General features: G+C 42.2%; 1 protein-coding gene across 1 annotated transcript; it reads right to left on the bottom strand.

Annotated features, from left to right (window-relative positions):
• Positions 1-1,005: 1,005 nt before the first annotated feature.
• On the bottom strand, positions 1,006-15,898 carry LOC144643180 (uncharacterized). The gene is made up of 12 exons (XM_078502349.1): positions 15,533-15,898; positions 11,761-11,851; positions 11,401-11,484; positions 9,886-9,987; positions 6,479-6,616; positions 5,782-6,006; positions 5,326-5,397; positions 5,160-5,234; positions 4,676-4,765; positions 4,049-4,111; positions 3,417-3,485; positions 1,006-3,047 (listed from the first exon to the last, which is right to left on the bottom strand). The coding sequence occupies exons 1-12, from the start codon at positions 15,880-15,882 to the stop codon at positions 1,092-1,094; spliced, it is 3,315 nt and encodes a 1,104-aa protein (XP_078358475.1). The 5' UTR covers positions 15,883-15,898; the 3' UTR covers positions 1,006-1,091.
• Positions 15,899-15,901: the final 3 nt, after the last annotated feature.

Raw genomic sequence — 15,901 nt, 5'->3', positions numbered from 1 at the left:
TTTGGTCTAAACTGTTCTGAAATTAGTGGTATACAACTTAACCCATAAAAACATTATCTTTGAACATCTAAAGGAAGTCAAGCTACGGCTATAAATATCGACTTTTGAGGACGGCGCGGAAACAACAGCCATCCGCAGCCAAAGATGCTCGTGAACAGTTTTTGTGCTCTAATATGGCAATTGTTAATAAAAAGGAACTATTATTTTTAGGTTTCCTGTGACAAATATACACTCGAAATATTCCGTCCTTGAAATTTCCCTCATCTGTTTGACACTTGCTTGGCCCTCATGCAGTGCTAATAAACGGACGGCTTAGCGAGGTGGGATGGGGGAGGGGGGGTGTTTATTAGCGTAACTGGTTCCACTTCATAGTGAAAACTAAACTAACTTTCAAAGCATAACAATTTGCAGTCAAACCGGATATTCTTTAGCGCGGAATTTTGCAATGTTGCTGAGTAATGCCCCAAGTTGCCAAGTTCCGGTTTCATTTTATCCGCATTTTAAAAATGAAATACTACCACACCTGTGTCAAAGAGGAAAAACTTATTGCCCTGTGGTTCGCAGTTTATCAACACATTGCGAGAAATTAGTGACTGGTTGAGTTCAAACTCAACCTCGTTCCCAGGGTCTCTTTCTCCCTGCCCCCCTGGGGGGAGAGACCCTGGGAACGAGGTTGGTTCACTGGGAACCGAGCTCATAACTGAAAACAAAAGCTGCAACTTGCAGGAAAAATTTGAATTTCCGGTTTGGCGATTTGAGCTCAACCTGTCGCCAATTTCCTTGCAGTCACAAGGTCATGTACTCCACTTTTGTCATAAAGTTCGGTTGCTTTCCGTTACTTTTCTTTTTAATTATCACGTAAACTACATATTTACAGTTCAAGTATGATACATTATGCCCAACTAATAACGAAGTCCATGTTCCTTTCTCTTAAAATTGTCCTACAGGCTCATCTTCAAATTATTTCATGCTGGATCACGACCCGGGAAAAACTTATTTTTATTATACATACACGAAACATATATCTGACACCTAAACAGTTAAGTATGCCAAAAACATGGCTTCGATGCTTAATATTTCAAGAGTTTAAGTCAAGATGAAGTCCCCTCCTTAGCGGCTGAGTCTCCAGATTTAGGCAGCACTGGTTTCTGTTCCTTCACTTCCGCACGTGCAATTGTAGCACTTTGCCCCACACCCGCAACCTGAGGGGTGGGTACCGATTTAAGGATCTGTTGACGAGGGGCTGCACTCAAGCTTGTAGTAACAGGGGTATAAATAGTGTGTGACACTGAAGGTTTCTGGGTAGATGCAGTTAACACCGTCGTGGTCTTGGTAAAAACTTGCAGTGATGGAACAACTTTGGTCCCAGACACTGCCGTGGAGGAAACTACAAAAGTAGGCGCCGCCTTAGGGGTGACCTGTGAACAAACCACAGGATAACCAACCATTTTACCGGCCACAAAGGCTGTCCCAGTCTGAATATTAGTAACGGGTGATCCAGAAGAGATCACCCCGGTGATCTGATGAGTTGTTGCTGCTCTAGCGACTGTAACTGTTCCTGGAAAGCTTGTTACCGCTCCAGTCTGTGGGTTAGTACTCCTGCTTGCTACTGATCTCTGTACAGACACCATCTGGTTGGGAATGGTCCTTACTGGCTGGGTGGGGACAGTAGTTGCCCTAGTGCTCTGGACAAGAGTCAGTCGACCACCAGGTTGTGATACTGTGGTGCTACTCGGTAGTTTCCCAGCTAATGCAGCAAGGCTTACAGGCAGCGAGGTAGCAGCGGTTACTGGCGCACCAGACACTTTATGAGTAACCAGTGCCTGGCCACCGCTGGAAGCCGTTCGAACAGGATGGCCGAGGACAACCTGGGATTGGCCAGCTCCACTTGCTACAGTTTGTAGAGTCGCGCCACTGACTAACTTGTACGAGCCTTTGAGACCGGCAGATGATATGGCCTGGGACACTACCAGCTTGTTACCTTCCTTAGTAAGAACGTTGATGGTGGATGGTTGAGACATCTCACCCACACGAGTGAAGGTAGGTCTTCCGGAGGTCAGGACAGCCGACGATTGTGGAAACTTCCCAAGAGAGGAAGCTGCAGCTAAAGAAGCGTTAGATGCTGGGACAGCACTCGATGGAAACGACGGAGCTTGTGTTGTTACAGCGGCACCTTTGAGACTCACTACAGACGTGAAGGAGGAACTGCGTGACTGGGAGAGAGGCGTTTGTCTGACGGGTGCTGACACAATGGTCCTTACAGGCAGCTGAGCCCCGGAAGGTACAACACCACCCTGAGCAGACAGAGCCGCACCGACAGCACTGAGGTTCACAGGAGTGTGGCGCTGGCTCTGAGGTTTTATGATATATTGTACTGTCTGTCCTGTGGCAGAACTCGACGACATGACGGAGGGAGAACTTCCGCGTGGTATAGTGATGAACGTTTGGGTGACCCTTACTCCAGGGTCTGAGCTCTTCGGAGTCAGAGAAATAAAGGCTTGTCCTCTTCCAGTGGACGCTAATGCCGCCGCAGAAGCACTTGTGAGAGGCACCTGGCGAGTCACAGTGGCGCCAGGCGGCAGAGAAAACCCTTGTAGAGCACCCGGATGGACAGAAATGGCTTGAGGAACACTGCTGACCACGGTTGTAGGCGCAGCGCCGGTCACGTGAATTATACTTGGAGGTGGGTTAGCTGCTTTAGATTTAGACTTGGAAGTCCTTGGCTTCTTAGCAGGACTAGGCTGGCTTAGAGAACGGGCGCTGCTTATAGCCCCCATGGTGTTGCCGAGAGGTAGCTTGAGTAAAGTTTTCCCCTGATCTTGAACGGCAGCCTTTTGAGGGGTGGATTTCTTGGCGGATGCTTGTGAAGTCAATGCTTGCTTTCCCACAGAGCGTTCCATTTCAGAGCTCAGGTCACGCGACACCGATCGCTTTCTTTTCTTTTTGCGAACGTCCACCTCGTCTATATCCGAGGAGTCATTTCTGTTGTGCGCACTGCTGTTATTCATACTCGTCAAAACAATTCCCAAGAAGTCACCGATCTCATCCTAAAAACAAACAAACACTTCAGTTAAAACGCCTGTTTACATTCGACTTCTTCGCGGCCGTAATTTGAGACGTTGCACAACGCTAATGCGAGGAAGATTGCGTGACCGTTATTCGGGTGTCACGCAACGCTTCTGGTGAGGGAAAGAGCGTCGTGTGACGAGGCCCAAACAACACCTGAGAAGGAGACTATGTTGTCAGTCGACGCAGTGGGAAAATAATAAAAGTGAAACTTGTAAGATTAACAGCATATACATTATGTATTAAGACTCCATGACGTTGATTTATAGTGATGTGTTGTATAGCCAAGTAGAGCCCTCTCCAGGTAATAAGGGCCATAAGATAGTTCAAAAGAAATACAATGCACGTACCATGATCAATCGATCCACCATGCTCTGTGTAAGGCCCTCTTGTTTCTTCTTTGCTCGAGTCAAACGCAACTAGAAGGTTAAGAGGATGATGTTACATTTCATAACAAAACAGTTGCAGCACAATCTGGTATCTTATTTCTCCTAATGTTATTAATATGCTGTCGAGTAGAATCGAGTGACAGCCGAGGAGAATTTATAAGAAGGAGAACTAGTTTCTAATTCTAACTGACTGATCAGAAAGAAGCGAACACAACAGTTGACAACTCGGCTTGTAACTTAGGTCATTCTTTGTGGCATACTTATCAAAAGAACCCCCAACAATAATAGTCTTCTAAGGAAGACAAACACCAAAAAGGTAATAATAGAGCAGTTTTCACTTCAGTGTCAAAAGTAATTACACAGTGATTGGTTTAAAATAACCTACGCCACTTTCTTATCCAATCAAAAGTAAAAACAAAACGAATCATAATTCGCTCACACCCTTACTGGTGTACATGTATTTGCTTTGTGTTTTGATTGGTTCGCTGGATTGTCTGGCTCCATTGTGATTGGCCAAAGTAATTACTGTGGTTTTGGTTTTAAGGCACTCAATCAAAAATTGCTCTAAACCAAAAGGGAACAAGGATGGCTACCTGCTCATCTGCTCCTCCTACCACCAGCAGACTTGTGTCTGTTTTCATTTTCTCACGCATCTCCTGAATCAAACAAGCAAATACACACAGTCAGGAAAACAGGAAACCATGCATAAAACATCTGAAATATTTGAGCAATTCTGTTGGAAAAATTGGACATGGAGATAGTATAACAGGGACAAATCTATGAAGTAAAACAATCTGGTTCACTAATAGAGTAAGGACAAAACCAGGATGAAATAATTATAAGCTATCACTGGGTAATTTGATGACCTCAAAAATAAGTAAGCAAGGCTAGTTTTCTTTCTTTATTCCAGTGTCTAATTTGAGAAAACACATACTCAGATACTCATACGCGCGTATGCATATAAACATGCGCGTATTTTGTGTATATTTTGGGATGCTTATTTCTGAGCAGTACTGTAGTTTTGATGCTAATGAAGCCAAAATAATTTCAATCCTTAATACACTGTAAAGACAAAGAATAACAAAAGCCCACTGCAAAGCACTCAAAAAGTCATCACGTCAGTTTGTGGCCATCACAAAACATGTCATGGAATTCCACTTAAACAAGCTACCGATACTTGTTTCTGACACTGAATAGAGAACAGTGAGAAATACTGATACCTCAACATCCTCCTGAGAAGTGAGAGTTGAATGTGAACCAATAATGAACAGGGTGGGTGTTTTCAGCTCCAGAAGAGGATCTTCTACTCCCTGTAAGGATAACATACCCATGAGTGATCAACATCTAATATATTGTTAAGCAGACAGGAAGTGAGACAATAAAAACTCATAAGGAAGGAAGAAATTGTCTTGATTTACCATAAACTCTCAGAAGTAATAATGTTTATTAATGGTAGGGGGCTAATAGATTGATGGGATTTCCCAGTCTGGTAAGTAACTTTACATGTTCACTTGCCCCATGAGCAAGGACCAAGGCAAGCCATCTGCCAAAAAGCATATTATTTGGAAACAAAAAAGTAAACTTAGACAAGCATTTTCCTGTACTGGCTAAGCAACATTTGAAAGCTGCTCGTCCTGGTATATTGCCAAAGTAACAACTTTAAGACACATCAGTACAATCATATGTAAAGCCGTGTGTACTCACCACTCTTACACCACTAAGACCAGTGATTGGGAAACCAAGACACACAACAGCACATACTGATTCCATCAAGGCAACCTTAAAGTATGATTACAGGGTACGTTACAGAAAATTGAGTTGAAGGCATGTTGTACAATTGAGTTGCTTATGTCTGTTTATAGCTGCATACCTGACAAGACACTAAAGCACCAACTGACCAGCCCAGCAAAATAATGGGACGATTAGGAAAATGGCTTCTTAGCTGAAGAATATGACAAAGTTAAACAAAATTCGGTTAACATGAAACAAATTAATAACAATTTAAAAAAATAAACCAACTAAATACATGTACACTCTCCATATTTTACATCTGTTGTGGTTACAGATATTTCAACTCCTATTTGATGGGACACTGCAGGTTATCTCACAACATTTTATCATGTTGCCTAAAATTTTGCTGTTGCCTATTTGTACATGCAAATGTACACTCAGATTGAAAGACACACATGTACTGCGACCACAAAAAGTACTGTGTATATTCATGAACATAATGTAAAGATTAATGGTAATAGTTACAGTTAAACTCTTAATCATAAGTTCAAACAAAGCTTGGTCAACTGTTTGTCAAATATATATATTTTTTTACCTCCAGTACTTTGATCCTAACCGCACCAATAATGTGATCCAAACACTGACTGATAGACACTCCACTTCCTCCATTGCTTGTGTGCATGGTCACAGGAACAACCTTGCCAAGGACAGACAGATGGTTGTGCCAGAAGCGAGCACGCTTGGAGGATGTGCCAGCACTGATACTTGTCGTAGGACCACTTGGCACAACCAGTAACAAAGGAGTTCCAGGAAGTTTACGCTTTTGGACAAAAGTCACAAAAATGAAGGTTTTCTTTGAACGTTCATGAACTGATACTTGTCCTGGGTTCACTTGGCATAACCAACAACAAACTAAGGAGTTCAGGGACGTTTACAATTTTGGTCAAGCAAGTAATTTAAAACGTGATTTAACATTTTTCGTTTCCTAAAAGTCTTAATGTACACTATTTGGGTTTACAAAAGTGAAGCAAATGTGATAAGTGATGCATGCAACACAGTACAGCTTTAATAGCTAAAGCATTTTTATAGTACATGTAAGAATAACAAGGGTTGTACAACATAAAATATAATAATTCTGTATTTATTATAATTCCATGCTCCCATATGGATTAATGTAGTCATGTTTTGCAGTATCCACCAAATCGTAAGACTATAAAACCCCTGTGACAAATAAACACTATTTGTATGTTGCAGCAATAAAAAGAGTGGTAAACCTAAATTTTAGATGATACCTGTTTATGTTGAGTCACTAGGCCATGAGCAGGGTCCCAAGGTCTTTTGAGTAGCAAACCAAGGGCTTCTGAGCTGGCTGCCAGCCCACGGCGCTGACTAGAAGGCTGTATAAGCATTCGATCAACGAGGGTTGGAACCTAAGCAAATAAATGATTAGTATTTTTAAACCCGTTTACACTCTAATGCTGGTTTACTCAAAGGTTTCAATAATGTTTTGCATAATCAGCTTCTTAACCCTTTCATGTGCAACTTTTTCCCAAAAAACACGTTTTTTAACCGTTAGAGTGTCCAGCTGAAATAGGTCGGCACTTATTTTGGACCACGGTCTGGTGGGTATCTCATGGGATTGCATTGGTTCTCGCGGTCGCTCGCTTAGGTACTGGGCACAAAGTCCACATGATAAGCATTTCTCCCTGATTGCGGCTTGCATTCCTGGCCAGAACAGAGACTCGCGTGCTCGTCTTATGCTGCTGTCGGCTCCCTGGTGCGCTTTGTGTATTTTCTGTAACATCTCGTCTCGTAGAGTGGCTGGGACAATAACTTGATGGGACCTGTAGAGGACATCGTCATAAACTGAAATTTCATCTCTGAAGTTCCAATACAGCCTTAGTTGCTCTGGGGCTTCCTTTCTTTCTGAAGGCCATCCATTCACTATCACCGTATGTAGAGCTGCTAGCACTGGGTCTTTGGCAGTTTCTCGTCTTATTCGTTGCAGAGTGTCGGGTGTAACTTGATTTGGTTCAAATTCCATCTCAGCCATTTCCAGACGGAATACTTCGCATTCTTGCTTGTCAGTGGAGGTGGGCTGATCAGTGACAGGTGCGCGAGACAAAGTGTCCGCAATGTAAAGTTCCTTTCCTTTCTTGTATCGGACAGTGAACTGATATCTCTGTAACTTCAGCATCATTCTTTGCAGCCTGCGAGGAGCTTTGCTAAGAGGCTTCTTGAAAATCGTCTCGAGCGGCTGGTGATCTGTATGTACCGTTATGTCGCGTTTCCCATATAAGTACTGGTGCCACTTATCCATGCAAGAGACGATTGCAAGGCACTCTTTTTCAATTTGAGCATAGTTCTTCTCCGTACTGTTGAGGGTATGTGATGTAAAGCAAACAGGTTGATCATTTTGCAGCAATACGCCCCCGATCGAATCTTCAGATGCATCCACTTGTAGCGTGACGGGAAGGTTTGCGTCGTAGTAGCGTAATACAGTTGCTGAAGCAATGAGGTTCTTTGCCGAGTAAAATGCATTTTCATGATTGTTTGACCATAGGAATGAAACATCCTGCTTGGTCAAGTCCCTCAATGGAAGAACTGTTTCTGACAAATTATGGCAGAACTTGCTTAAGTATTGGCACATACCGAGAAAACGCTGCACCCCAGATTTGTCAGTGGGCGTTGGCATCTCTGTGATTGCTGCTACTTTGGCTGGATCGGGCTCTACACCTTTGTCGGTAAGCTTGTGCCCCATGAAGGTAACAGAGGGAGATTTAAACTGCAATTTTTTCGCCGAGAGTCGCAGGTCATGGCTGCTGCACTTTCCTAACAGGCCCATGAGATTTTTGTCGTGATCGATGTCAGCTTCCTCTTTTGAATCTCCGCATCCAAACACACAGATGTCATCGGCAATGTTTATTACCCCGTCTAAACCGTCTAAGAATTCATGTTGGCGCCGTTGGTATTCCTCCGCTCCTGAGGCGATCCCAAATGGCATGCGAGTGTAGCAGTAGCGACTGTTTGGTCCCTGAAACGTAGTGAGTAGAGAAGACTCTTCATCCATCACAATGGTGTGAAAAGCTTCGGATACACCGACAATGGTAAACACTTTGGCCTTAGTCAATTGTGGAAGCTTTTGTTCAATAGTCGGAATTGTGAACTTGGGTCTTCTGATGGCCTTGTTTATCGTTTGACTAGGATCAATGCATATGCGAAGTTTGCCGTTCGGTTTCTCTTTCACCAGGATGTTTGAGAGCCAGTCTGTGGGCTGTGTGACCGGCTTTATGATGCCTTCATCACAAAGTCTCTTTAACTCGTCATTTACTCTGTCCAACTTGGCCACGGGAACTCGACGCGTTGAGGCGTGCACTGGAGTAACATTAGGATCAAGATCGATGTGCAAAGGGGTTCCAAGTGGATTTCCGCGACCCGGCCTAAATACGTTTGAGTAGTTGTGTAACACGTCTTCCTTTGTCAGTTTTCCCAGTGGTGGAAGTGACTGCGTATTGCGCGGAATCTCTTCTTCAACTGCGTTTATTTCATCAGCGTACACCTTCAAGTAATCCAGGGCTTGCGCGTCTCTTCCGCTGAGAAGTGGGGGTTTCTGATTAGGCACGTTTACCACAAGAAAATCAATGGTGTGAATCTTGCCCCTTCTGTCACAACACAGCGTTACTTGGCCTTCAGGACGAATGGTTTCAGTTCCATATGTGTTAATCTTGCTTTTGGTTCGCGAAATCTTTACGTCAGGAAACAACTGGCTTAGTAGACTGCTAGGTATAGTGTTGCACGTGGATGCCGAGTCAATCTGTGCTTTCACAACTTTTGTTTTCCCACCTTGTATGAGGTGAAGATGAGCAAAATATTTCCTTGCAAGCTGTGGGGGTGTCTCGCAATCCGCCACAAACGCTTCTTCTCCGTTGTCGTCATCGACAAAATTTGATTGCTGCTGTCGCCCTTGTCGACGTCTTGATCCACCTTTACAGGCACGTGCGAAATGGCCAGTGATCCCACACTTAGCACATCTTTTGCCAAAGGCTGGGCAGTGCCTTTGACGGGGCTGTTGATGGTTGCCTCCACACCAGAAACACTGTGAAAATTGCTGTTCTTGCCTTGAATTTACAGATGTCAATTTGCTCGTAAGATTTACTTGTTCCTGTTGTGTGTTTACTTGTTCCTGCTGTGTGTCCCGGGCAGTTTTCATAAGCTGATTCGCAACCATAGTCGCTTCGAATGTTTTGGCAACTTCGACAACTTCTCTTAACTTAACCTTTGTTTGTGCGGTGTCTTTGTGTTTGTGTCCTTTCCCGATAAGTTTCACTCGAAGAGCATCAGACGTTAGACCGGCGATAAATTGGTCCCTCATTAGCTCATCAGCGAAGTCTTCGTATTCACACTGTGCTGCTTGGTTACGTATTCGCGTCTCCCAGGAGGCGATTGATTCGTTTTCGTTTTGCAGCAAGCGAAGAAACTTTTGTCGTTCGCCTGACACTCCAATGCTAGCACCATAATATACTTTAAGGGCAGCTAGCTGTGACCACAAAAGAGGCCGTACCCTTTTCCCTAAGGGGGTCTGAGGGCATTGTCCCCCAGAAAAGTAATCACAGGTTACCATCCAGTGCTAAACACACTCAATCCCTGACCATTCAGTCCAAAGTCCTAATACACTGAATAATTACACTTAGAAACTCACTTTGGCTCGCAGGGTCTGCAGTACATCGAGATAACAAGCCAACAGAGGAATACTCAAACCATCTAGCAGAGTGCTGTGAAGCCATTTCATTAAATCTGGGTCCTAGAGAATGGAATAAGATGTAGTTTAAAACTACATACAGTACACAATGCGCCATTTAAAAATATTCTACAGACATGAATGTTGTTGTCAACACATGGAAGCCAAAAATATTATATTAGACACTGTACCAGTATTAAATCATAATGGAAACACAGGGCTGTCACTAAGGGCCGGGGGCCGGAGAATTCCCCCGGCTACTACGAGTTTGAGCCCCGGCCACTTTGAAACCAAACCAAAACAATGGAAAGTGGAAAATACATCAAACAACAAAATTGTGAATTAAAAAAAAAAACTTCAGTTTATCAATACAAACTCTTATTCCCTTATAAAGAGAACGATATTACAATTGGTGCGAGGCCCTGAATAAAAACGTGTAATGTTGAACAATGTCATCTTCCTTCAAAAGGGCGCGATTTTATGACGTGTTTGTTTCATTCACATTCTTTTGTTGTCGGAGTGTTTGGCTCTGCGTTGAAATGGCATCCAGTAAATGGAAAGCAGAGGTTGATAACCAAAGAAAAATGGAATCCTAATCTTGTCCTGGCTCCGCTTCAAGGTAAGGTTATAATTTACTAAACAAATAACAGTTCGGGTTTAGTTTCGATCAGCATTTCTCTTAGCCTTCGAATCGACCACCCGGGATGATACATGAATGAATTTGCAAAAGATGCATGTTGCCAAGTGGTAGTTGAACTGTGCACAATTTTCAGAGAAAAAAATCTGCCATCAGTTTACTGCATACTTACAACCTCGTCTTGCCTGTTGACTTTTGTTTCTTTGCACATCAACAAAGAAATAAAAGTCAATCGTACATGCTTTGCATGTGCGTTCCAGTTATTGCTTTGCCTGACAGAAATTTGTCTCGTCCTTTTGTATTTCACGTCGCTGCTGAAAGTTTTGACATATTAATTTCTCAAGGAAACGTTTTTCTTTAAGAAAAACTGAACCAGTTTCACATTCCCGATACGTTCTCGATGCCATGTTTTTTGCTTGTGGTCACGAGTTAGTTTCATTCATTCCCAGTCGTTTTCAACTTCACTTTTTTGTCACGCCATAAGTCACCAGACATGCCGGCCTGTATGAATGGGTACCGGCAACATAATAGGTACAGTACCCTGCGATAGACTAGCATCCCATTCAGGGGGAAGTAAAAATATTCCTAGCCGCTACGGAAAACGGGATAACCTCCGGCAGTGTGGGCCGCATGGTTTGTGGCTCCCCTTAAACTCTGGGTAATTCCAGCCTTTTTCAATTTCCCTTGAGGCTTCAAACTATTGGAAGTTGACTGTACATGTAATCTTTTATGCATCTGTTCTAATGGTGTTTAACACATTTAAAACAGTTGACTTCAAAATGAATGCAATTTGTTAAGCAGGTATTATAAAATCATTCCAGTGTAAAATCAAAACTCACCCATTCTGTTTCGCTCAGAATTTGTCTTGTTCTCTTGGTTGCCTTGTCTGTTGTTATGCGCCTCATCACTGGTTCATTTGGAAGCTACAGAAGAACATAAAGTACACAAAAAACATCAGCTTTTAATTCTTCTAAACATGTTTAATAGATTTTGCATAATTCTTTGTTAAGAAAACTCATTTTTACATTAAGATACACGAAACAAACAATTACTGGTACATGTACATGTAGCTTCACTAAACTAACAACTTCAAGGTAAATTAACCACCATAGCAAATTTGAAATGGCAGTGTTTGAACATTTGCCCCTCATTAGGGCTCCAAATGTGAATGTGGATTACTAGTTAGTGCAGAATCTTACCCCTTCATAAGTCAATCTGGCTAGCCGAAGGTTTGAGAGAACTTTTGTCACTTTGTCAAACAGGACACTCTGTTTAGCACCCCAGCCATTTCTGTGACAAAATCAAATTACATCAAATAAATAATGATTCAACTGCTTTTCATTAACTTAAGTTAGTTTTCTACTGGCAGCTTTAAAGGGAACCTCAACTGTAAAACAGTTCTGGTCAAAATAATAAGTTTACCACAGTCTAAAATTGTTTTAGTTGTTTAAAGTCGCGGATTCGTTTTTTCATTAGAATACTGGGCCTTTGATTTGTCAATTTTTATGCTTTTAAATTTCCCGCACGCCGCCATTTTGAATTTTATGACGTCACTGCATTGCTGCTTTTATTAGAAAGCAGAGGTTCTTTTGTGTGAAACAATTGGGCACCGCACTGACGTCATAAATTCCAAAATGGCGCCGAGCGGGAAATTTAAAAGCCATAATCTTTTCCGTTTACGGTTGTTATTAAATGTTGTTTCTCCCCTGTCCTGTAAAATTTGTAGTTTAGGCATTAATTCAAACAACTCAACATTAACTTGCCTCAAGAACAGAGGTTCCCTTTAAAACTAAAACCAAAGCAATCACTGAATCAACAAAAGAACCAATGGCATTCAATCTGGCATGTGCAAGTATAGTTGTTGTACAGTCTAGTTTAAATTGATTTCTAAATTGATTTTTGATTTGTACAGTTGAACCTCTCTAATACGGACACCGGGAGGCGCGGTGGCCTAATGGTTAGCGCGTTTGACTCTGAGTGCCTCACAGTGCCTCTCTCCACCCAGGTGTATACAGTACCGCTCAAAAGTAAGTTACCACCCTCTCGCGAGACGCGATTCTCGTCTCGCGAGACAAGATTCTCGTCTCTCGAGACGAGACACTCGTCTCGCGAGACGCTTGTAAAAACTGCAAGTTCATGGCTCTAACTTCTCTCAAGATTTTAATTACCCATTGTTAACCATACATGTAGAAAAAATAAGCGAGCGAACATCGCCTAGCAAAGATTACCTGTGGTTGAAAACAGAAAATGTGCCGTTTGACATGTCGACCATTCAAGCGAGTTCTTTCTTCCCCGAATATCGCTTGTATTCCAAAGCAAAAGTCTTATTCAAAGTTGTATGTTTTAAATCGAAATCATTTCGTCCGTGGCTATCTAAATCACGGTTTTCAGTCAAGTAAAGTATAAACGCTTCGAAATTTATCGTGCGATCTTCCTGGCGGTAAATTTCGTCTGAACCCTGTAGCGGCCAAAGAAATTATATTTGATCGGTTCAACAAGCTTACTTTCGAATACTTGTTACATATGCTATCCCAAACTGAAATTTAACCGTTACCAAGAACTTAAAAGGCTAAACAGAACAAGCGAACTCCGTATTCGTAGTTACACGTAATGAAAATTATAAACATATTTGACAAGTTGTTTATTTACACAGCATGTCTGGGTCTCTGAGAGAATTTGCGTCATTCTCGAAATGAAAATTTTATCCATGTTTTGCTAGCGTTGAAGACTTCGGTTTCAACGACCATTTTCTTGTTTACGATATGTTAAGCTATTTACAGCCACGAAAAACTTTATAACTGGCTTCACAAGTTCCAGCTAACATTTTTCACACGTGAGCGGCAATGTTGGCGGTAAAATTACTGTAGTTATGTTTGTGACATTTGAGCACGTTGGCGGGACTCGAGCCGTAGAAATCGTAACACTGATTACGAATTCAGCGTCAATATTAGAATTGAGCGAAAAAGAGCTATTTCATTCTGCTCAAAATAGTACTAATCGGTAAAAAATCTAGCTGAACGACAAATAAACTCGTTGATTAGAAGCCGACATTTGCATAAATCACAACTTTGTCGACATTCGTCCGAAAGATAACACATTCCCCGCAAAAAATGTCGCCGATTCCTCAATCTTCTGTGAAACTTTTATTTTAATAAACGCTCGCACTTAATGTGTTCTTTTTCATAACTTCACATTACAACTTCCAAGCCACGATTAGGCGGCAAGCGTGATGAAAGGTCAAGAAAGCATAACAAGCGTGACCATTGTTTACACACCAGCGAAGATTCACTGTCAGATAAAGATCTAAAGACAGGAAAACCTCGACGACAGAAAGATTTCGCTTTCTTCATTTTCGGGTCATGTTTGAAGCGAGAGTAGTGCTTTTAACAGGCGTCTTAACCTCTGATTTTTTGATGGTGCTTTCATTCACGTTTTGCATTTTTGATAAGATAAATTCTTTTGCGACGCGACAAGTTTCGATTCAACAGCTTCTCATGCTAGCACGCATGCAACATTTAATACAAACCCGTGAAGATGTTGCAGTGTAACGCAAGTGCTCTGCTTTTGATTTTCGATTTTTGAGTTGCTTTAGTTCACCTTTTGCATTTGTGATAGAAAGAATATAATAAAGACCAGCAAAGCGACGACTTTCGATTGAAAAGCTCTCTCGAGTTCGCTAGCACACACATTCATCTCAAATGGAACTTTTCTTACCAGTGAAAAAAGACAAACCGATCGTTGCCAACAAATCAGCAATCTTTCCAATCACGCAAAAACTTTGAATTTTAGTTGACAAAACGGCGAAAACTCTCGCGAGAGATTAATCGTTTTCTCGTAAGATAATTGCCGTAATTTATGCCAGACATTTCCGCTTCGTTGATTCTCGCGAGACGAGATTCTCGTCTTTTTCTCGTCTCGCGAGAAACGAGACGAGAGGTGGTAACTTACTTTTGAGCGGTACTGTAAATGGGTACCGGCGAATTTACTGCTGGGGGGTAACCCTGCGATGGACTAGCATCCCATCCAGGGGGAAGTAGCAATACTCCTAGTCGCTTAATGCTACGGAAACCGGGATAAGCTCCGGCCGTATGGGCCTCATGGCTCGGAGACAGACTTTACCTTTTTTAATACGGACACTGAAGGTACAGAGCAAAGTGTCCATATTAAGAAGGCGTCTGTACCACCACTATGACATAACTTTTAACTCCATTGACAGCTTTAAGTATTTAATAACTCCAAATGCTCTTCAACAGAATGCTACAGGTAAAAATTAACACTTATAGCCTTGTTATAACGTGTTATAACAAAGCGATAGGTTGTTGTTTTTCTGACCAGAAACAACCTATCAGAAAATAATGCACTTTTGAGGACTAGAAAAGCAGCTGAATGTTTTTTAAGACCTCAAGCGTGCATTATTTTTTTAAACCCGAGCCAAATGATGGTAGTTGACTCTCATACAGGCAAGACAAGAGCAAGAATTTAAACCCTCACCAACTCTCATCCTTGTTTGGCCTGGGCTTTACAGGACATGGAAAAAAACCCTGCTGAATCCTTTAGTGGTTCCCACTAATTTTCAGGCTAGGGCTGGTTTTAAATGCCATGCTTCTTGCCACCTCAGTAGCACAGCATTTGAAACCAAGCTATGCTAATCATTGATGTCATGTAGCACAACAGACCTTGCTGTGCGACACAACATTAGCAAGACTTGGTTTCAATCGTCACACTGAACGGTAAGTGCTCTAAAACCAAGCCGTTGCAATGTCATGCAACAGTCCAGGACTACAAATTAAATTTAGCTCGACAAAGCAGTAGCACCGTGTTTGAAACGGGCCTTAAAATCGAAATGAAACGTCCCAATACCATATTTTTGTTGTTGATTCAATTAGACATGTCAAAAGCTGTCAATATTTCAACACGTGCACGGTGGCTTGCATCTGTTAAATTTTAAAATAATATCAGTAGACAACCTACCTCGAAATCTGTTCTTCCCATGTATCTGGAGTCTTTTTACTAGACACACTACTCACATACTTCTCGCATTCAGCCATCGACGCTTTAGCCTTGGCAGTGTCATACATGATATTGGTAGAGCACGAAGGCGCAGCCGGCTCGCAAACATCGATTTCCTCGTCGATATCGGTCAATGGCAAGTTTTCTACATCTTCTCTGGGCAGAAATAACGTTTTAACCGGACGAACTTTAGACGCATCTGGATGTGCAGACCATGGTTTGGCATAAGAGTGATCGAGGAGAATGATTTCGGCAAGCGACTGGATATCTCGAATGATTCCTCTCTCATTGTAAAGCGAAAACGACGACATCTTGTCCGCATGTGACTCG

Source organism: Oculina patagonica, chromosome 2 (assembly GCF_052425735.1).
Source record: "Oculina patagonica isolate OP01 chromosome 2, crgOcupat, whole genome shotgun sequence".
In the NCBI taxonomy this organism is placed as follows: Eukaryota; Metazoa; Cnidaria; class Anthozoa; order Scleractinia; family Oculinidae; genus Oculina; species Oculina patagonica.
The sequence above is the reverse complement of the archived record's forward strand: the minus strand, read 5'-3'. Positions and strand labels throughout refer to the sequence as shown.